This window comes from Pygocentrus nattereri, chromosome 5 (assembly GCF_015220715.1).
Source record: "Pygocentrus nattereri isolate fPygNat1 chromosome 5, fPygNat1.pri, whole genome shotgun sequence".
Taxonomy (NCBI): domain Eukaryota; kingdom Metazoa; phylum Chordata; class Actinopteri; order Characiformes; family Serrasalmidae; genus Pygocentrus; species Pygocentrus nattereri.
Window position 1 is genome coordinate 44,240,598 of NC_051215.1, and position 23,389 is coordinate 44,263,986.

At 39.7% G+C, this 23,389-nt stretch overlaps 1 protein-coding gene across 3 annotated transcripts in view; it reads right to left on the bottom strand.

The window, feature by feature from the left end:
- ide (insulin-degrading enzyme) overlaps positions 1 to 21,619 on the bottom strand; it is a 38,860-nt gene extending 17,241 nt beyond the window's left edge. Inside the window, exons 1-15 of one of the 3 annotated variants that reach the window (XM_017696685.2) lie at positions 21,428 to 21,619; positions 18,925 to 19,103; positions 14,177 to 14,384; positions 12,253 to 12,422; positions 11,042 to 11,164; positions 9,932 to 10,044; positions 9,586 to 9,748; positions 9,320 to 9,412; positions 9,076 to 9,167; positions 8,419 to 8,499; positions 7,906 to 8,009; positions 5,304 to 5,406; positions 3,559 to 3,681; positions 3,161 to 3,243; positions 1,932 to 2,076 (exon numbers count right to left, since the gene is read on the bottom strand). In XM_017696685.2, coding sequence (XP_017552174.1) covers positions 1,932 to 2,076; positions 3,161 to 3,243; positions 3,559 to 3,681; positions 5,304 to 5,406; positions 7,906 to 8,009; positions 8,419 to 8,499; positions 9,076 to 9,167; positions 9,320 to 9,412; positions 9,586 to 9,748; positions 9,932 to 10,044; positions 11,042 to 11,164; positions 12,253 to 12,422; positions 14,177 to 14,384; positions 18,925 to 19,084 — 1,761 coding nt within the window. In that variant the 5' untranslated portion in view covers positions 19,085 to 19,103; positions 21,428 to 21,619. Of the gene's footprint in view, positions 1 to 1,295; positions 1,441 to 1,931; positions 2,077 to 3,160; positions 3,244 to 3,558; positions 3,682 to 5,303; positions 5,407 to 7,905; positions 8,010 to 8,418; positions 8,500 to 9,075; positions 9,168 to 9,319; positions 9,413 to 9,585; positions 9,749 to 9,931; positions 10,045 to 11,041; positions 11,165 to 12,252; positions 12,423 to 14,176; positions 14,385 to 18,924; positions 19,104 to 21,022; positions 21,286 to 21,427 lie in introns of those variants that run through there. The other 2 variants (XM_017696684.2, XM_017696683.2) reach the window with 2 other exon arrangements.
- Positions 21,620 to 23,389: the final 1,770 nt, after the last annotated feature.

Genomic DNA, 23,389 nt, shown 5'->3' on the forward strand with positions numbered 1-23,389 from the left:
TACAGACATATTTCTGTAATGAATGACCACATGGTCTTCCCTACTTCCCTAGTCAGTAAACACAACTCATAGCTGCATCTACAAACACAAGTTAGAACTTTACTACACTGCAAAGCAGAAGCCACATATCAAAAACATCTAGAAACACTGCCAACATCTCAGGGCTGAAGCTCATCTAAGATGGACTGCCAAAGAGGCAACAAGTGCTGTGGCCTGATGAGTCCACTTTTTTATGGTTTTTGGAAATAATGGATGTCATATTTTTTGGGCCAAAGAGGAAAAGGACCATCCCGACTGTTTCCAACGCAAAGTTCAAAAGCCAGTGTCCACCTGTGTAGGTGCGTTAGTGCATCTGTGAAGGCATCATTAATGCTAAAGGGTACATTTGCATTTTGGAGCAACATGTTCTGCCATCAAGATGACGTCTTCTTCCAGCGACCTCCCTGCTTGTTTCCACAAGACAATGCAACATTTTGCAGCAGAGCTTCATAGTAAGACAGCGGAGGTGCTTGACTAGCCTACATGCAGTCCAGACCTAACCCCCCATTGAAAGCATGTTGTACACTATGAAGTGCAATATACAACAGACAGCTAAAACTGTTGTTTTAGTGTTCGATCAAATATCATTTTTATTTATTTATTTATTTTTTGAAATACAGCAATTGGTATTCCTAGTTCCCAAATGATTACTAAACACTGTTAAACGGAAAGGTGATGCAACACAGTGGTAAACATGCTCCTGTCCCAACTTTAAAAAAACGTGTAAATTAGATGCCTGCAACAATTAGCATAAACAAACAAAGTGGATTAAGTTGAAACGTTAAAAATTTTGCCTTTGTATCCTTGTTTGGTTGAACACAGATCATACCAGTTTGCAAACTATTTTATTTACATTTTTCCTCCTATAACAACTTTTTTTGGAAATGAGTTTGTAGGGTATTGATCAAGCAAGTGGATGGTCATGATGGGTGTGCATCTATAAAATGTGTAATGCCCAACTCCTCTCAGTGTTTACCAAGTTCTTTTCCACTTCCCACATTTATCATTATGCATCAGGCTATGAAAATGGACAAACAACAATAGATGTCTGTGAGCAAAGCAGCAACCTCACTGAGTGAGGTTAAACTTTTCAACCTGGGCAGAAGGTTGATTCACACTTTTTGTATTGTTAAATATGAAAGACATAAGCAGAAAAGTTGGAAAACAAGCCAATCCAGCACACTCTCAAGCCTCAAGCTCCTTGTGCCTGCTTCCACTCAGAAAGGACAACGGGCTAGTTAAAGTGCCATACTTACGATAATGGCATTCATTGCTGAGGCTATGCCATAGGTCAGCCCTGCCAGTCGGGCTGCATAAGTATACTCTTTTAAATCATCCTTCAACAATCTGAGAAACAGGTAGGTCATGTTGCAGTGGAGGGGGTCTGCATATAGGTAGCGACTACCAAAGAAACAAGGGAAAAAGAAAAAAAATGTATGGTGGGAAAAAAAGTAACTTAAAACAGTCAAAACAAATAGCATGAAGCACAGGGAACAGAGGCAGGACCACAGACACACTGGGAGAGGGAAACAGACAGAATATCTAAAAGAGTATGTATATGCAGCCTCAACACTGGCAGGCCAACAAGGGCTAATGCAGCAACTACTACCTAACAAACTGTAAGAGGTCATTGAGAGAGAGGTGTTCCTTTAGTAAACAATAGTGCTGTTCTTTAACACACCAATAAAAAACTTCATCCATAAATATTGGATACAAGTCAGATCCAAAACAACTGCAAACAATTATCTACCCTTTGGGGCATATCTTTGTCATAAGTGTGGTGGAAGCAGACTACATTTCATTCGGAGTTCTGGGCAATGGAGTGAAGGTAGGAAGGCCATTAGGGTGGGATGATGCAAAATGAGAACGACAAGAGTAATTTGGATACTTACATACATCCCATAGATGGTATTTTGTAGGTCATAGTTCAAGCCAGCTAGTTCGGCTGCATATGCATACTCGTTGAGGGAATCCTTGAGGAGCTCAAGGTACAAATAGGCCATGTTACAATGCAACGGGTCCACGTAAGCAAAAGGGCTGTGGAGAAAACAGTAGTGATCAACCCAATCATTATAGTGTCACAAATATTTGGGCTCCAACAGACGTTTACGTGAAAATACCTGAATACAACATAGTAATTCAAGCCATTTTCAAAACATCCCCTCAAAATATGTTGACAGTCAAGCGAGTACATTTTTCCCCATTATAATACCAAATTAGATCAATTTCAACTAATTCCAACAACATTCAATATTTTTTAAACAAGGGCACATAGTTTATCAGTTTTGTCCCTGTAGCCATTTTCATGACTTTTCTTTAGCCATGTTCACATGTCATATGAAAAAAAACAAAAATTTGATCTTCAAATACAATTTTTAAGTGTTTTACATTCACTTTGATGCTTTATTTGAATTCCCAACAAATGTCATGCTGGTGAGTTCATATATGCATATACTGAAATAAACACCACTCCCATATTCAGAGGATGCCTTTAGAAGAATGAGCGCTTATTCAATTTTATCATTTTAATGTATTATTCAATTTTCTTATTTTGTGTTCGTTTCATTTCTTTTTCTTTATTTATTACTACTTTAAAAAGGGTAAAACCATTATGAGTAACACAGCGTATAAGAAATGACTAGTCAAACAAACAATGACACGCTGGAAAACAATTTCATTAAAAAGCTAATCATGCAAATACCCACAGAGAGGATAAAAAATAAAAATAAAAAATCAGTAATTCAGTGGGAGAGCCCCTTACAGAGGCCAATAGCAGTGTTAACTGATGCGATTCCAGCCATCTCCATCATCCAAACTAAACACAAAAAATTAAACTGTGTAATTTTGATGTCACACAGTCAGAAAAAAGACATTTAAAAGATCCCAGCTGTCCTCCCTTTAGAAATGACCGAAGATATTGCTTTTGGCAGTGCATCAAATGTACTAGCCAGTCACAAAAAGGGGAAAAAAGTAGCCATGTACAAATTAGTATAAATGATGTCATACACTCTTTATATATATATATATATATATATATATATATATATATATATATATATAAAAATCAATCATCATATTATATCTATATATAATTGATGTTTGATCCGTCATGAGAGCTTACCTGAAGAACTCAAAGTTCAGACAGGCTTTGGGCAGGAAGAATTTGTCATCCTGCTTGAACCACACTTTACTCATCGCTGTGTCCTACAGAAAGAGTTCAAACAGTTTCATTTGCATTCCACAGAGAAAAACAAAAGGCACAGAACTTCACTCAACACATCTCAGCTTCCTTTGAACTAATTTAAAAGCGTTAACAGAGTTTAAATGAAAGTGAAGAGTGCAGATGCTCAAGGGAGCTTCAAGCTGCTAGTCACATGACTGCTTCTAGCTCAGATCACTTTCAGTAGCTCTATCAGTTCTGACTGCAATCAAATACACACTCAGACTCATGTGTGCATGTCAGAATAGAACTGTTTACCATAATAATGGTTCAGAGTGGAGCCTGTTTAAAAGGCACACCTTGATCAGAATGGGATAGGACGGAGAGTCCTTCTCGAGCGGATAAATCTCAAAGTTGGAAGGGATGAACTCATTCCTCATGGGGAGTTTGAACTTGCCATTCAGGTCAGCGTTTTGCCATTTCTGAAACAGATATATTAAGAGTAGTTAGACCTGCTTAAAACCCCAGAATGGAAGAAATGTTTACAGACATGACAAGGTTATTCCAGCACACAGATTTAGTGAGATCACAGCTAAGGAAGAACTTGGACAACTACAAATGCTCAAATCTGCTGCCAAGACACCATTTTCCATCGACATTAAACCAAATTAACGTTGCTGTTCAGCTACAATAGTTTTCATGTTCAACTATATTAATCAACTGCAAAGATCTAAGAAAAGCACAAGATGAAACTTGACATGAAAATGTATGTCTTTTCCAAGAAGGAGGTTCAGACTCCAACTCTAACAGGCTCTCTACAGTTTATTTATTCTCTAAAGTATTCCTAAGCCCATGTAGTTATACTCTATAATTTCTCCAGATTTTTTAAATCTTTTAATAATGTTATTAAAATTAGACGGTAAAATCCCTTGATTGCTTGCAATCATGCACTGAACATTGATCTTAAACTATCAAGATTATTCATTTGCACAGCTTTTCGCAAAGTTGCAAACCTTGTTCATGGTCATTCCAAAAACTGTCAGTACCAGTAAAGATCACTTTTATTTCAATTTTACCAACTTTCCCAACTTCTTTGGAATTGAGTTTGTAGTAACCTTGTTTTTTTTATATATTCTAATATTTTAACTGTCCAAAGTCTTTATTTAAATGTCTATTTTTAATTGTTCAATGTCATCTCACTGCAATATTTTATGTAGCAAGACAACATGTTAAAGGTGCAATAACAAAGGTTATGTTCACACAGCAGGTAAAATCTGACTGTCTCATCAAATCCGATTTGTTTGGCTGTTCACAATATGTTTTCAGTGTGTGACCTGTGTGTGATATCAGTCTGAACAGATAAACTGACCCACATGAGCAAAACAAGTGCTTCACGCTGCTTCACATGGCACACCTATCCAGAGGTAACCAATCATGACTGCCAGTGAATGCCAGAAAGCTTGTTACCCAAGCTTTCAGTTTCATCTTCGCCAGCATCACAGGAACAACAGTGAAGCTTCACTGACCAATAGCTGGGCTCATGAAGCAAAATGTGTTCGAGCTCGCTGTAAAAATGGCACCATCACTTCTTTTGTTAATTTCCTCAGATTCTTTAAACTTTGCTTTCACACTTCAACTGTTCGACACCTACTTTTCTTTCAAAATCTCTTTGAAAAGTTTTGGATGAATCTCTTAATTTTTTGTACAGAAACATCACCCCCAATGTTTCAGCAGCATGAAATGATGAGAAATGTAGAGTTGGATTGGCATAACAGTTGCATAAAATTCCAATCTGGCTGTTCAGACTGACTCAGGCTGCCACATATCAGATTTCAGTACCACATATGAAAGCATCTTAAACTGGAAATGATTTTGCTGTTCCCACTGCCACACAGACGGCACATATGAAGAAAAAGATCAGATTTGGGCCACTTTTACCGCATGTGTGAACGTAGCCAAAAAGACAAAAAAAAAAGAAAAGAAATGAGTTGATGTAGTTCTGATTCTCCTCATACTATAGCCAGTGCCTCAGCAGGATAAGGATCAGAGGACTAACTGGCAACTTGATTGAGCTGGCTTGCAATTTGAGAGAGGAGCAGCTCACCTTGATAACCTCATCAAAGATAGATTCCTGTTTGTACTGTGTTCCGTACCACTCTTCTGTCTTGTCAGTCTGTCCTTCAAATGACTTGGAGACGACAGCGACCCTGAAGAGAAACAGGAATAAACCAGCATCAATACCTGTACTACAATCAGACCACTCTCAGTTTACAGACACTGACATGTCCCATCTTTCACAGTCTCTCTGGGGAAAGCCAGACTACAGAAATTCTGCTTTTAGCAAATCTACTCTATAGTAAAAGGCTTATAAAATGAGGATGATTGTATTATATGTGGAGAGCTTGTGTTTCTAATGAACCTTCAATCTGGTGCACCAGGACAGGGATCGATGTTCTGTATCTGGACAAAAATGCACCTGAGCAATCTGGGCTTCTCTGATCGATGGAGGACTTTCAGAACAATGACCTGCTATTCTGAGTCACCAGCAATCAATCAATTGCATAACACAGCCTAAAATAGTCACAGTCAGCAGTCAGAGGCTGAGCGAATATAAGCTGAATTCAAGCACTAACTCAAATCTTTTCTACTACCAAAGTGAAAATGAAGTGCAAAGGCCTTAAACCTCTAAAGTGAACTTAATCCTGCGAAGCTGAAAGGGGTGCGGTGAATAACTGTGAGCAGATGACCTGCCAGGCTATCAGTCCCACAACTATTAGCATAGTTTTCCACTGCTGTGCTACTTTGACAAGACCTGGGCTTTTGTGCAGCAAATCATAATAAACTAGATCAGCTTTCAGTGAGCATGGCTGCTAAACCAATTCAGTGGCCTGAGCCACTCATTTATACCCATGCAGCAGTCTGCCGATCCACTTAAGTGGATTTCCAGAGAAGCTCGCTTTTCATCAGCTTCTGCCTCAGAACTAAACTCCAAAACACTGTGCTCCCAACCCAAACCCTGACACCGAAAGCACCAGATGCTGTAAGTGGATGCATACACCAGCCTGGGAATCACAGCCAATGAGACATGAGAAAATGGCTGCAATTATTACCAGGCTGGCGCATTGCATAAAAGCGGGTCAAGCATTCATTATCAAACATATCTCTTGGGCTCTTTCACACACCTCCCCCAAGGCATCAGTACATTTCGTTGAGTGCAAAAGCCACCCAGAGAACCACTCCCTGGTGCTCCTGAAAATGGTGGTTTGTGGTTAAGTTTAAGCAAACCCTGGTGTTATTTGCAGCATATGGGAAATTAAGTTTTAACTTAATCTTAAAACTATCCACTCTTGGCACCGCATGTTGAGAAACACAATTGGTTAATTTTGTTTCGAATGTTTGTAATGGCAGGAAAGAACAGATGACAGAAAATGGTGAGTATTTATACTCAAAATACTGCCAAAAAACACACTTCCTGCGCTGTCGTGCTCAGCTAAAAGTCTTTCCAACTGAGTAAGGCTCAGCATTTTCAGCTTCCTAGCCACTGACACGGCACACAACAAATAACTGCTGTTTAACATGTACAGCATTGCTCGGACACTCTTATCCAAAGCAACCTCAATTTCACCATATTACAGATGTAAGCACTGTTGGGAGTCCTGCCCAATCACTCCTATTGGCATAAAGCGATGTAACTGCCCAATTGGGGATTGGACCCAGGTCCGCTGCACGGAGGGCAGTGTTGTCCAGCACAGCAAAGGGATGAACCTCTTATCTGCCATTTTGCCAAAAAAATTGCACACAAAAGGTAATGTATGCAATTGTGAAATAGATCCACAGTGACAATGAGCTCCTTCCCTCAAACAAGCCCAGAATCTGTCCTAGGTGCAGACCCAGATATTCAGCACAAGTGTGAAAACATACAGTTCATTTTGATGTACATCACAAATAAGGTACTGCGACTTCTAAGCATGACAACCACAGCAGGCTCCAATGTGAAACCCAACTGGCTACAATATGAAATCTGTTGATGTCTCGCCCTTGGATGGAAGAAGGCAAAGATAACATGGCCTGGGGGGTATGAACCAATTCTGACAGTGGAGCAATTCTCTTTTGAAGCTACAGAGGAAATTGAATTCGCAAGGCTCTCTCACATTCCACAGAATTTGGATGAGAAAAGGTGCTTCTTTTCCAAACACACAAAGTAGCACAATCCTACAGTCTCAGAGAGTACACTTCAAAACCAGATGATAAGGCAGTAACCAGCCACAGTCCTGTTTTGCCCCAAGCAGCATGTTGCAAAACAATTTTTTTAAAAGCATACTGATATTCAGAGTGAAAGAGCTCAAACGTGAAGACGCTTCTTTGAAGAAAGGCAAGGCATTTATCCCAAGTCCGGGCAAAGCCAATCGCCCCTAAGAGGCAGGAACAATTCTGGCTGACCCATTCTGAGGTCATGAATTGCGCCTAGGAAACATTCTCATATTTTAAAATAGGAGCATGCAGGGTTCCAACAATGGGGCTGAAAGTCGAGGCTGCAGAGTGGTACATCTGAGGTGGCAGCGAATCATCGGAGGTACAGCTGGGGAATGTGTGGGACTACACTTGCTCAGTGAAATTGTATAGAAAGATACATATGCAGAAAGAAATGTTTTTGAATCACAGACAGGCAGAATGAGGTAGAGTGCAAGCATATATATCTGACTAACCTGACATTCTCTGGTCTCAGCTTATCCAGCACCATCTCTATAAGGTCTGGTCTGAAGTCCTCCAACATGTACTCTGCTGCAAGAATCTCCTCCAGCGGATAGTACTACAGAAACATAGCAGATTTGACAAGCACTGAAAAGGTATGATATTAAAAATTGAGTGTTACATTAAACATCATGCATGTTCAGCTGAATATTCAAATACTGAAAGGAGCTCTTCTATAGGCATAAAAGATCCCATATGCATCGCTAAGAATTTAAAACATTTCTACATGTTGCCCAAAACACTGCCAAGACCAGTCAAAACTTGAAATGGTTGCAAACAAATTAGCTGCAATATGAGGTGCTAATTCATGCAAGACATCAATCACAACTTATCATCTGTACACTCCCCTAACAAAGAACATTGCTTTAATCTGCAGGCAGTGGGCAGGTGACATCGGTAGCTGTCTGGATAAGCACATGTAGTCATGGTGATGACCTTTCAAGTTTGAGTGGAGAGAGAGAACCTACATGCAACAGTCCAGCCACTTTAGAGGTGTATCCACGCGGACGTTCCTTATCCTTGAATCTAAAGGCAACCGCGTTCAAATCCTACACAGAAGAAACACAAAGGAAACCCACTTTCAAAAAGAGTGCAGATAACATTCATTCAGTTACTTCATTTAACTCTCTTCATGAACCGTTTTTCTTTCTAAGGAAACCACATGTGTAGGTAGTCATAGACAGTTTGCTCATTTTAGCTTGAGGATATGAGATGAGATCAGATGTTAGATGTGCAAAACAGCCTAAAATGGGAAGGTTCATCAGTTCAGGTCACTGACTGAGCTCAGCACAACCAGACCTTAGCTACCATTTTGTTGATAGCTGTAGAAAAGTCACACCCTTTATTTCCTGCCTTCCACCCACATACATACCATTCCTATTTGTTTGCACATCTGATTACCAGTCATGTTCTTGTGACATGGGGTTACACCTGGATGTGCATTCAGTTTATATTTTATACTGTTTAATAATAAATGTTTTATTCCTTTTCATAACTCTAGGCATGTTCATGATTACAACTGATGCTCCTAGGAGATTTGTGTGCTTTCAATAAAATCTAAATACGCATCCATGTCTATGCCTAAATTCCTTACACATAAATCTAGCAGCAGCTTGTAGGCTTACCTTACATTCCTGGAAGACCCACTCCTGAGGGCCCTCTGTACGCAGCTTCTGAATGTACTGGAACATGTGAAAGATAATGTCTTCTACATGCACTGGAAAAAAAGAAAACAGAGCTCAAACAGCGTTGTTTCAAACTGCCCAAAAGGCAGATAACCCTTGCAATAGAGAGACAATGCATATCAATAAAAGCAGGACTAAAACAGGTCTAATAATAACCACTTAAATATTCTCCAGTGGTACTTACATAGACCTTCTTCTGTTAAATCCACATTGATAATGAAGAACATGAAACCTCTGGCTCCCTCTTTCTGGCCTCCAACTAAAGTGTTTACCCAGCCTGAAACATTTGACATTAATCTTTGACATAAAGACGACACACCTACAGAAATAAAACTGTTTAACTTAAATGTAGACATTTAAAATCACAAAACATATCTAAAAGGTCTATACCATACATCTGAACAAGAGCAGTACAGTTTGTGCAATTCCACCAACTCAACATGCTCTCACCTTTAGCTTTCAATTCAGACAGCAGGCTGCCTGGACCTTCATGTCCTATCAGGTGGCCCAGATAATGCCCAGGGTTAGACTTGTAATATTTCTGAAGGTCTGGAATAGGGAAGGTCACATACAGGTTCCTGATGTCCTTAATGGGTACGACCTTGTAAAATTGCTGTAGAAAGAGTACACACATGTGTAGAACTAAAAACACAAAGACAATATATCTGGTATGCTCAAACAGACTTTCTCTGAAACTTACATTTGATTTCAAACAATAATGGCAAAATCTTCATAAGAATCCACTGTTTGATGCTCAGTGAGCTACTGCAATACCATTTTGTTGCCTAAGTCTTACCCTAAGATGCTCTTCCTGGAAAGGATGCACAGGGAACTCTGGGATTGGCACAGATTTGTTCTCCACCTCTCCAAACAGCTTAACAACCATAGAAGTCAACTCCTCTAGAGATTCTGACAAAACACATGAGACGAATAACATGACGCAAATCTTTATACCAAATTACAAGCATTTTCTACCATCCTCTTTCCACCCAAATGCTTGTTAAAATAAAGGGATCCTAGTGTCCAAGGTAAAAAAAAAATGCCAGTTAAGATTCAAGGTAATGAATGCAAGTTTGTGTATTTAATTGGCAGAAGCACTAAAAAAACAAAATGTTGTACTAGCTCTTTATACACAGAGCTGTGAAAGTCATTCATTATGAGGTCATGCTATCGTAAAAACAGCTGCCAAACATCCGTCTCCTCCAGTCTGAGGAACATGTAACATTAAAACAAATGTAAAAGCCACATTATAAAGCACATCATGACCACAGATAATGAACACAGCAGAATTATTTTTTAACAGTCTGAAATTGATTTAGACAAAAAATTTTAATAAATCAACCATAGCACAGGAAAGTGAAAAAAGGCAGAGAGAGAGAGAGAGAGAGAGAGAGAGAGAGAGAGAGAGAGAGAGAGAGAGAGAGAGAGAGAGATCATTTTAAAGACAGAATGTGCACAAACTCATAAAAGTGTACTCTAGAAGATTTCAGGGTACTGTTTGTTTTTGAAACCTGTTTAAGTGTGAAACAGCATGGCTCAGGAGAGAGCGAAACAGAAGAGAGACTCTCAGAAAGCAGCTTTCAGAAAGCTGCTTTTTTCCACACCAATCAGGCCAACACAGAAAGAAAATGTTTACAAACAGTTTCTGTCCAGTGGAGGGACTCATTGGTGAAATGTCTGAAGGGGGAAATTTGCCAAAAGCGTTTAAAATCAAGTGCTTGAAAGTGCTAAGTTAAACAAATGAGTCCTCTTGTGTGAGCCATGTGAACAATTCGCATATGTGCCAAAGCATGGAATTGGAATCTTGCTGTCAGGATCAAAACTAATACGTATGAGATGGAATAAAATTTCACATATTCAAGCATAAGAGACTGCAGTAGTGTGTGTGTGTGTGTGTGTCTCTGACCTCTCCCCAGAACACAAAGTCCCATCAGGTTTGAAGAATAAAACGTGGAGTGGAATTTCAGCAGCTCCTGACGAATGTCAATGCCATCTTGTGATGGTCTAGTTTCCAAAGTCAATTTGTTACCTACAACAAAAAAAAAGCATTGTTAAACAGTTATACAAAGTTAGGCAAATCTTCCTAGAACATCCAGGACTTTCAACTAGGAGTTTAGAGCGGCAAGACTAAGAAAGAAAACCAAGCCAAGCCCATTTCCTCACGTTCAGTATGCAGGAAAGTGAATTTTGTGAACTGAATTAGTGGTCTCTAATCACGTGCCCAAGTCTTCACTAAGCCGTGTGCTTGTTCTCATGAGCTGTGTGGGGACGCATGGGTCTTTTACCTCTGCTGCCATTGTACAAAAACAAACAGCATCTGGACATCAGACATAAGCTCCATTTCTCACATTTGCCAGCTGGAAGTACTTGTGCATTCTTAGTCTTATTCTGATCTCGGGTCAGTGCAGAACATCACTGGTTTTCATTAATGCCATTGTAGCTGACCTGAGCAAAGCTATTCTTAGAGCAGATAAGGCTTATATAACCCAAGACTGCCACCAACTGGCTATTCTGGGCTCAGATCAATCTTATGATGGCAAATCACACTAAATTGCTTTGGACATTATTCCCTAGCGCCTGTTATTTCAGCATTTCAGTGGCCTTCACTGAACAAGGAAGGACACACAGCCCTTAAGAGACCCTGTCAAGCTCTGGCTGAACATGCAATCACAAAAGGAGATGGTGTGAGGTACAAAAATGCTTGTCTGCGTCTGGTTTCCAGAGTACAGATAAATAATTTTAAATCATAATTTTTTATGTTTACCTCCACAGTGATTTAAGTATGGCACACAAACTACTGTCTTCATAAAGTCCTACAGCAGTCTTTTAGGTAAAGGTGCTTTGAGCAAGTAGTATCTTGGGTGTGTTGATCTTATTTAACCTACATTTCCTTGCTGTTCAATGATTTACAAAGCACACCAAAATACACTACACATGGTCATGCTCAAGACTAAGACTTTGTTCACAAAAGTCAGATAAGGATTAATGTATGACAGATTAGATTCCAGATTTATGAATGTGGAGAAGTCTTAATGAATTTTATTTATGCACTTGATATTTCTTATTTAACAAGACAAGGCTTTTCCCTCCTCAAGTTGGACTGTATTGATCGGATACCTGTCCCAAATTTGCTAAATGGGTGATCAGGGTTCCCGGTGGCCTTCTCCAGCTGAAAGAGTCTCCAGGCATCATTCATCAGGTTCTTCTCGTGCTCAGAGTCCACAGCATTCACTTCACGGTCTTTACAGCTCTCGTCAAAGAGCGGACACAAGAAGAACTGTGCAAACCTACCCAGAGAACAAATGACAGTGAGCAAAACTACTGAATGTAGACAAAAAAAAAATGTAAATCCTACAGACACTACTAATGTACAGAGGATCAAGACACCTATTTATATTTCTGTGAATAACCAGCATATACTTATTTGGATGCAAGACTGCTAGCTCAAAAGAGCACAATATTTAACCAAAGTGATTTATAGTCCAAAACGCCAACAATATAATGTATATCGTGAAGTAGATGTCACCCCAATTGGACAAACAAAGAGTCATTATATACTCAAGTTGCCCAGCGCCAAAAGGGTGGGAAAAAAATCAGATGGTGCTGTCCAATTTAGGTGGCAACATCTGCTCTTTTACACATATGCAAAACCACTGGAACAATTCAAGCACAACTCAACTGCCATGCAAATATGGTATGCAAACAGCTGAGTGACTATACAAAGCTTGCAAAACACAATAAGTATCCCAAGCTGATCAACTGCATTTAACATGTCAACACAAACTACGTAACAGACAGGTATGAATGAAAACTAACCTCTCATTTTTGTCTGACTAAAAGGTTTTGTGTTTTTTTTTTTAAGAACTGTCAATTAAAATAGTCATGATCAATTTAATTTTTAATTTTTTTTTTGTGTTGCCATTCATGATTATCTAATTTGACTCTAAAGAGAGATTTTTTAGATTTTTCTAATAAGGGGCAAAATGAGCTTCATCAGAATGTTTGCATTACTTTGGATAACTCAATAACATGCATCATAACAATATCATATGAATGTGTTCACATGAACCTCAACATGGAAATCATCCTGTGACATCCAGAGAAAGCAACACTGGCTGCATGTTCCTACCAAAGAGTCTAAAAATACTCACAGGGCACTTTATTAGGAAGACTATACTAATACTAGTCTCCCTTGGCTCACAAAACAGCCTCAAATCTTCATGGCATGGATTCTACAAGATGTTAGAGACATTCCTTTGAGATTCTGGTCAATGTTGTCATGATCACATCATGCAATTCAAGCTGCAAACCTTCCGTTCTACTACATCCCAAAGGTGTTCTACGGGCCATCTCATTCTCGTTCATACAGCCTGTGGATTTTGTTAAAGTGATTTAAAAGCTGTATTTAAACAAGAGGGATACAAATCACAGATTCTATCATAACAACATACAGCGTATGAGCAGTTGGGCTCCAGCCTGCACTACTACAAATGGTTTGAAGGCTCAAAGAAGGAAAATGGATTAAAAGTAGTGGCGTTAATTTACTGAATTAACGTGTTAACACTGACAGCCCTAACATATTTATTTATGTGATGTATTAATTAAAACGAGCAAAAAACGAACAGGTCTAACTGTCTTGATATTACCTCGTAGCAAGGTCTAACCAGAGAAGCAACACAACCCATGCTTGAAGTAATCATACACCACCAGCAAATGACACCTGATCTCCAAACTCTATTCATAGTTTATTCATAGTTTAACAGTTTCACACCTGCTATCCCTAGAGAGACTGTGTTCAAAAGTCTTTAACATTTAAACCTTGCATGCCTGCCAGATGACACTTTTCCAATTCAGGTTCTCAACTTAAAGGGAGAATGGCATGAGCCAGCATCACAGTGGTGTTACACACGGTAGACACATGATCTTTACAGATGCACTCTCACATGGTGACACCTTGGAAATGCATTAACAGTTGAGGGAAAATTAAGCAGTGCAGCACAGCGGCTCGGAACAAAACAATTCCTTTTCCCCACTCACTCACCTATCCAGCGCCCCCTGCAGGTGCTCATGGGACACATCAAAGTAGTAGTTGGTGTGCTCTCCACTGGTGAAGGCGTTGGAGCTACCTGCATGCTCACTCAAGAACTGACTGTACTCGTTCTCTTTCGGATACTTCTTAGTGCCCAGGAACAGCATGTGTTCACAGAAATGTGCCAAACCTGATATATTTGACGGATCTGACAATGAACCTGGGAAATGAGAGAAAATATTTGACATTTTTTAACCCAGTGAGTAAATTCTTTTCACAATGTAACCATTCTATTGCTGCATTAGTAAAACAACAGAAATTGTTAAGTGATTTGAGATTTGCAGAAATATGCAGAAGTGTGGTCTGACTAGGGCTACTCTGCTGTCGACAGGAGAGGGGAGATGATATATAAAAAAAAATTTTTTTTTTAAAGTCGGCAAATATATTTTGCAACAGCTGAAATGGAGTTACATTCTATTTGAGTGGAGCGACCGACGATCTATTACGGCCCGGATTTAAACAAAAGTACACTGAAGCTGTGAGGCACTGGAAAGCGGGAGAACGCTATCTTTCAGGGCGAGCGGTTTTTAGCAGCTGGCTAACTTGAAGCAGCATTCAGTCACTCGCGCAACATAGCAAATTGATCATGCTGTCGATCAAACAAAATACAAAAGTACCGCTTTCACAGTTTAAACATACCTAAAAGGAGGACGCTGTCTGGTGTTGATATTGCCGTTCACTCCTCAAGTTACAGAAGAGAAAGCTAGACTTCTGCCAGCTGGTGTCTGAATACTGTGATATGCAACCCCAATTCCAATGAAGTTGGGACGTTGTGCAAAACATGATGATTTGCAAATCCTTCTTAACCTTCATTCAATTGAATACACTACAAAGACAAGATATTTAATGTTCAAACGGATAAACTTTATTGTTTTTTGCGAATATTCACTCATTTTGAATTTGATGCCTGCAACACAGGGATCACGTTGGGACAGGGGCGTGTTTACCACTGTGTTACATCACCTTACTTTAAACAACACTCAATAAGCATTTGGGAACTGAGGACACTAATTGTTGAAGTTTTGTAGGTGGAATTCTTTCCCATTCTTGCTTGATGTACAACTTCAGTTGCTCAACAGTCCGGGGTCTCCGTTGTCATATTTTGTGCTTCATAATGCACCACACATTTTCAATGGGAGACAGGTCTGGACTGCAGGCAGGCCAGTCTAGTACCCGCACTCTTTTATTATGAAGCCACGCTGTTGTAACACGTGCAGAATGTGGCTTGGCGTCGTCTTACTGAAATAAGCAGGACGTCCCTGAAAAAGACGCTGCTTGGATGGCAGCAGATGTACCTTTCAGCATTAATGGTGCCTTCACAGTTGTGCAAGTTACTAACACACCCCCACACCACCAGAGATGCTGGCATTTGAACTTTGCACTGATAACAATCCGGACAGTCCTTTTCCTCGTTGGCCCGGAGGACACGACGTCCGTGATTTCCAAAAACAATTTGAAATCAGGCCACAGGAAACTTTTCCACTTAGTGTCAGTCCATCTCAGATGAGCTCGGGCCCAGAGAAGCCGGTGGCGTTTCTGGGTGGTGTTGATATGTGGCTTCGATTTGCATGGCAGAGTTTTAACTTGCACTTGTAGATGGAGCAACGAACTGTGTTCACTGACAGTGGTTTTCTGAAGTGTTCCTGAGCCCATGTGGGAATATCCGTTACAGAATGATGTCGGTTTTTAATGCAGTGCCACCTGAGGGATCGAAGGTCACGGGCATTCAGTGTTGGTTTTCTGCCTTGCTGCTTACTTGCAGAGATTTCTCCAGATTGTCTGAATCTTTTGATGATATTATGACTGTAGATGATGAAATCCCTAAATTCCTTGCAATTGCACATTGAGCAACGTTGTTCTTAAACTGTTGGACTATTCGCTCACGCAGTTGTTCACAAAGTGGTGAACCTCGCCCCGTCCTTGCTTGTGAATGACTGAGCCTTTCAGGGATGCTCCCTTTATAACCAATCATGACACTCACCTGTTTCCAATTAACCTGTTCACCTGTGGAATGTTCCAAACGTGTTTTTGTGCATTCCTCAACTTTCCCAGTCTTTTATTGCCCCTGTCCCAACTTCTTTGGAACGTGTTGCAGGCATCAAATTCAAAATTAGTGAATATTTGCAAAAAACAATAAAGTTTATCCATTTGAACATTAAATATCTTGTCTTTGTAGTGTATTCAATTGAATATAGGTTGAAAAGGATTTGCAAACCACCGTATTGTTTTTATTTATGTTTTACACAACGTCCCAACTTCATTGGAACTGGGGTTGTACTCTGATATAGATGTAGTAGGAGTGATTGCAGTGAGGTGCTGTGATCCATCACTTGGATACCGAGCCAGCTAATGTTTGCTGTTCGTACTAAGTTGCTTTTAATGAGAAACTAAAAAGTTTAGCACTTTTGTTGGCCAGGATAGCCTAGCACTCATCCCCAGACAGCAAAAAAGAATCTTATCTTTCTTAAATTATAACTATTACAAAAACTGCGGCAGTGTTTTTCCAGCTGATAAAAAGCTCACCAGACACTTTCTCCCACTCTTCCATGACAGATTTGTGAAATGCTCCACTATTTGGTGTTTGTCATGTTCCGACCATAAAGGACGATTTTAAACAGAATTTAACCACCCAGGAGCAAAAATCAGCCTTCAAACTCGAAAGAAAGAATTTTATTTGACATTTATTGAGATATGTATCAAAATTGAACGATATGAATTTTATTTATCATGATAACATTTTTGGCCATATCACCCAGCTCTAATTCTGACTCTATTCAATGGTCAATGTACACACCGCATCCCAAATGTCAATGTAACCAACTAAGTGTTGTGTTTTTCAGCGTGACAGACGGCAGGCCTATGCTTTAAAAGTCTAAATACTAAATATATGAACATGCTCATGCAAAAAAAAAAAAGAAAAAAAAAAAAAAAGAAATCTCAGAAGTCATTACAAGATTAAAGCTGCATGTAAGTTTGGGGATTTGAAGACCTCTCTGGTGGAAATATGTAATCATACGCAACACGCAGAAGAAAACATTGTAATATGGGTTTTGCTTCAGACCCCAACGAGCAGATAAATCTGATGTATGCTTTTTCAGCACACTCACAATCAAAAAGAACTCACATTTCTTTTGTGGATGCAAGTGAATTTTCTACTACCATCATCATATCTTCATCACCATTATCTTGATTTTGCATTTGAGACCCAAATATCAAGCTGATATTTTTTTTTTGTCACCAATATGTAAAGACATGTGAAGTAGTCCAAAAAACACAAATCCAAACTGACAACTGTAACTCAAATGATTAATTCAGGCTTTAAAAGGAAACTTGCAGCAGTGCACTGCACCATATTTCAGCATAGTTTCTTTTCTCTGGACTCATTAATACTACTTTCGAATTTAACAAAAAAAAAAAAAAATCACATTTAGTGCAGCTTTGAAATATTGTGTGGAAAAAATTTATTAATTAAAAATAAAGTCCTACAGCTTCAAATTCAAATTTCTTTGACTTTAAACTTGTCACAGATTCTTTTAATTTAAAACTTTGCAGTAACATGTTACAGTTAAGCAAGTTTTCAACAAGAGAGTAAAAGTGGGGAATGAGGTCAAAGAAAGTAGGTCTTCTTGATGGTGTGAATGCATAACAACAACCTTTAGCTCTATAAGTGCAGTGTTATCTGCTAATCCTCTTCTGAGCTACTCATGTCTTGTGACACACTGCACCTTCTTAACCTTCTGAATGTACCCTACATCTCTAAATAGGAGACATTAATTAAAAATCACAACATATAAAATAACTTCTTGAACAAGTATGTTTGTTTGTTAGCAATAGGCATAAGCCAATATATATTCTGGGCTGATGCCAATGTCTGATATTTTTTCGCATACACATCCATTAATCTGGGCCCAAGCACCATGAGCCAATGCAGACAGTGGCAAGGGGAAGAAACCTTGAGAGGAGCCAAGATTCAAAAAGGGCACCCACCCTCTTCTGGTCGACACTGGATAGTAAAACAATCAGTCTGACATATCGGTAATATATAAACCTCAATTCTTTTTAACAATCATCTGCCAAAACAGATTTGAATCTGACATGATACCTAGTTATCAATAAAATGAAATTGAACTTTGCCTGTTGAATGCTTCGCTAAAGTTAGTGTGGCCCCATCAAACCCGTGGAATCAAAATGGTACCAACGGATCTGGACTAGTAGGTCAACCACTACAACATAAAGAGATTACAAACGCAGACAGGGACAGAGGACAGCAGCCAATGCTTTAGGGTTAAATGAGTCCCTCTCTTTCAAAGGGTGCATGAATACAGGCACAGGAGAAAGACAAAAGGTATATTCTAGATTCAATATCCTCCAATCCCAACATCTGACGGACAAATGCAAAATTGGTCGAACATCAGAAACTGTAAAATAACGAATTGTACTATTGTATAATATTTTATTACTATAACAGCTTTCTAAAAAGAATATGACCTCTATTATATAGCAAAACTGTAGAAATGCATATAAAAAAAGGCAGAAATATTGTCTCAAATATTGGTTCAAAGCCATTAAAAAAAAAGAAGCTCATTGTATACTCATTCACAAGATTCATAAAAATACAACACACCACAGCATACACATAAACATATGACATTTAAGGCCAGTAATATTTAAAGACTGATAAGAGGCTTTTCTCCTTTTACCTATATGGACGTCAAGTGCAGCTGATGATTTGTCTGTGGTGGGGTCACTGATAAGAATCGCTTTCAGGCCATTGGTAAACTCCAGTCCTCTGTACTCACGCTTGTCCTCTGGAGAGCGAATGATGTTACTCACCACCCTCTTCACTGCTGGATCACTCATTTCGAGGTTTGAAACAACTCTGACAAAACAAAACAATATCACCATTACAATATGTTTCACAACTCGATCATCAGTTTTAAGTTGTAAAAAGCACTTCAGACTCTTTTTATAGAGCACTACTAGTGGAAACGACAGCATATGTGGTTTGTTAACAAATGATTCAAGCTCAGGTCTTGTTCTTTTTTCTTTAAGTTAAATAACTCATTTGTAAACAGCAAGTTGGTTAAGAACAATGAACGCACACAGAAAAGAGATATAAAAAAATTGACTTCCCACTAAGATCATCTGCTGTGAGATAATTCATCAGCTGTGAAGTGAGTAGCCTAAGCAAATACAGCAACATACATTTCTTGCACACATTGCCCAACTCTGGATCACTTGTTGCTACACTTACAGAATTACAGACTCGTAACTGACACCTCACCCTGAAGCAGACACCAAAATGTTTCCCAAGCTGTGTGGTGAATCAAACAAGCAAACGCTGAGAATGAGAGGAGAATAAATGATGGATGCAATACACCCAACCCATTCTGAAAGGAATCAGTCTTGGCTTACACAAAAACAATATTCTAGCACTATTTTTGTTCATGTCACAGTGCTGGATTACCTCCCTGATATTTCAGAACATCACTATGTCTACATCAAAAGGGAATTTGACTGATCTTCGTCAAGTAAACAAAAGCCATAAGAGTGGACTGATGGGAAACGGTGCATTGTAGAAAAACTTAAACTCTTAAGACGCCTGGTTCCAATCAACACCGCTGTCAACAACTCTAACTTGGTAAGTTTTTCTAGAATAAAGCATTTGACATCAAACCACTTTGAATGACTTTTAGTACTTAATTATACAGGTTTTTCTTTTTAATCCATTTAGTTCACACAAAGTGGAACTACCAAAAGCATTCACTGCTTCGTTCACCTAAGGCTCCTCATCCACTCGGACCTGTGGAGCCACACTGAACTGCATTTGAAAACCAGCTATTCTTAAACGAAACTTACACTGAATTAAATGCAATCCCCATGCTCAGTCGGTGCACTGCCCATGCTCTCAGTCAGCGACCGTCCACAACCAGCACAAGATTTATACTGGTTTACTGGGTTTTTAAATGGAGATTAGCCAGCGTCTCAGGCTGTGATTAAGAAATGAATCATTCATGGATCCAGAGGGCAGCCGTCACAGTCTACGACCTGGCGTAATCCCGGTTTGAAAAACTATCTACCTGGAGTTTCACACCACCTCACGGCCCGGTGAAGAACGCAAACTATAAACCGTGCGTTCTCTATTGTGTTGGATCTTAAAGACAGCATACCTGAATTTCAAGCCAGACACGTGTGAATACAGATGAAGAACACCGACTGTCCGCAGAACTCCAAGTGCTGAATCTTTAAAAGGGTGTCATGTAACTCACCGAGTCTGCTGAATGGAAATGTGTGCTCGTTTTCAATGTAATCAAACTGATGTTCTTCACAAGTGCTCCTCTTAGCGCACGCAAAAGGAGGATTACACTAAGTCAGCTGACGAATATTTTGAGTTTAGAACCGCCTGGTAAACTCAGCTAAAAAAGGCAGAAGGTAAAGTTAGTAATAAACACCGGTGTCCCTAAACGCGTGATTCTGTCTTCTCATCCTGTAACAGCAACTATGTTGTGTCAAAACGCTATTCGGCCTTAAAGTATTAGTTCAAATTTGGGCCTTTTATCCGGTGCTTACCGTGGTCCGAGGATTTATAGAAAGTATATTAAGAACAATTACTTTAAACGTTATTTAAACATGCGATATAAGAAAGGATAGAGCTGAGCTGAGCTAAGCTAAGCTAAGCTAAAATAAGCTAAGCTAACAAACAATCCAGCTTTAGCCTTTAGCCGGGTAAGTGAAGCGCAACGAACTCTAAATGCGATAACAGAGGAAAGTAAAACAGTCCAGAGGCCGTCCGCTTACCTGGCGGTTTGACGAAACGGTGTGAACTGTTGTAAAATCGGCAGGGACGCGGATATCCTGACTGAGCGGCTAACACATTGCAGCATACTAAAGCGCTGGACCGAAAAAACAGCCTGTAGCCGTCAGGCCGCCATCATCTGTGCAGGCCTAACAAGTCGATAACCAGCCGATCCTCAGCGGCTCGTCTGTCCGCGACGCTTCGAAAAGAAACCGAATCTTTTTCGCTAATGCGAACAGAGACGATCCGTTTGTGTAAAAACCATAAGCTCCTACAGAAAATATCTTTTTGACCTGTCCCTAAAGCTCTATGATTGATTAATCATCCCTGCATTACAAACAACGCACGTTTCAAAAACAGGTTTCACAGCAATTTCCATTTACAGGAATTCATCTTAATTTTCATACCACGCTAATGTAGAGAAGCCCCTAATGCGGCAGTTGATCTGCTCATCATCTTCACATCTTAATCCTCATCTTAATCCTCACAGTCATCTTCGCTGTTGTTGTCATAGTCTTCATTATCATCACCATTGTCATCATCTCAGTCACCGCCATCAACTACATCGTCATGAGAGTAGACAAAGCAACCCAACCAGTAGACTGATATAATTTGTGAAACACTTTGATATACTTTTATATACACTAGGGGGCAGTGAGCACACTTGCCCGGAGCGGTGGGCAGCCCAATCCGCAGCAGCTGGGGAGCAGTTGGGGGTTAGGCATCTTGCTCAAGGACACCTCAGTCATGTGCTGTCAGCTCTGGGGATCGAACCAGCGACCTTCCGGTCACGAGGCTGGTTCCCTAACTTCCAGCCCATGACTACATTATTATATAATAATTATGTAATAATAATGTATTGCTATTATTTTAATAAATAATACATTATTATTATTATTAGTAGTAGTACATGGAACAACTTCATGCTTCTTTTTGCAAGTAATATCTGCACAAACAATTTGTAGGAATAATATTTTGTTTAAAGAAGTAAAGGAAAACAGAATAGATAAAATAAAAGCAAAGATTAATGAAATGCTAGTTAAAATGAATGGTAAACATCTTTTCATTAATTAAATTTCATATAATTCTTTTTATATGAAAAAGAATTATATGAAATAATATGAGACGTCTGGTTAGAAAAGCTCTCAACCCTCTGCAGTTTGCATACCAGGATGGCATTGGAGTGGAAGATACAGATATCTACCTGCTGGACAGAACGTACTCTCATCTGGACACATCAGGCAGCCCTGTGAGGATCATGTTCTTCAATTTCTCCAGTGCATTCAAGACCATACAGCTCTGTCCCTCTGTCCCTTCCTGTAAAGTGCAGCAATGTTGTCTGACCAGTCCAGTTTACAGTTAAGGTGCACACCCAGGTACTTATAGGAGTCCACTCTTTCAATGTCCGTTCCCTGGATATTCACTGCTGGAGGGGGATGTGTGTGCCTGCGGAAATCCACCACCAGTTCTTTGGTCTTCCCTGCATTGATCTGTAGGTGATTCCGCAGACACCAGTCCACAAAGTCCTGAATCAGTTCTCTGTACTCTCTGTCGTCCTCATTTGTGATGCGGCCGACGATCGCTGAGTCATCAGAGAACTTCTGTAGGTGGCAGTTGGGTGAGTTGTACATGAAGTCTGCAGTGTACAGGGTGAAGAGGAACGGTGCTAACACCGTCCCCTGTGGGGCCCCTGTGTTACAGACCACCATGTCGGACACACAGTCCCTTGTCCTCACATACTCTGGACGGTTGGTGAGGTAGTCCAGGATCCAGTGTGTGAGGTGAGACCTAAGGAGCTGAGACCAAAAGGAGTTTCACCAGTTTATTGGATGAAACTGCTGGACAGAACTATTTTTATGAAAATGAAGGAAATTTGAAAAGTAGAAATCAAGACAGAAAAATCATGCTAAATATGAAAAATGTAGGAAAAATGAAATAAAATGGAAAAAATAGGCTTGAGAGCCTTTAGGGCACCCATCACCCCAGTAAACCTGACTGTGGACTCAGGTTCACTCTTTCTCCCATCTCCCAAGACAATGAGCTCCTGCTTATCTCTCCAAGTCCCAACTCTCTGAGCTCCTGCCCGAACGAACTCTTAAGGTTTTACCAAAAGAATTTATAACAACTCTGCATATCTGAAGTGACCTCCTTCACCCAGTCAGCATTAGCCAGAGAGACAAGCACTCACTGTCAGGGCCTACAGAGATGAACGACTCTACTGCACACTTAGGAAACATACATTGTAAAACACCCCAAGAACATTGTAATACCTGATTTTTATACTACCTAAAGCTAAAGATGAAGTGTAATCAATTGAGGTGAAAGGTGTGTGTGTGTGTGTGTGTGTGTGTATGTATGATGTGCAGACT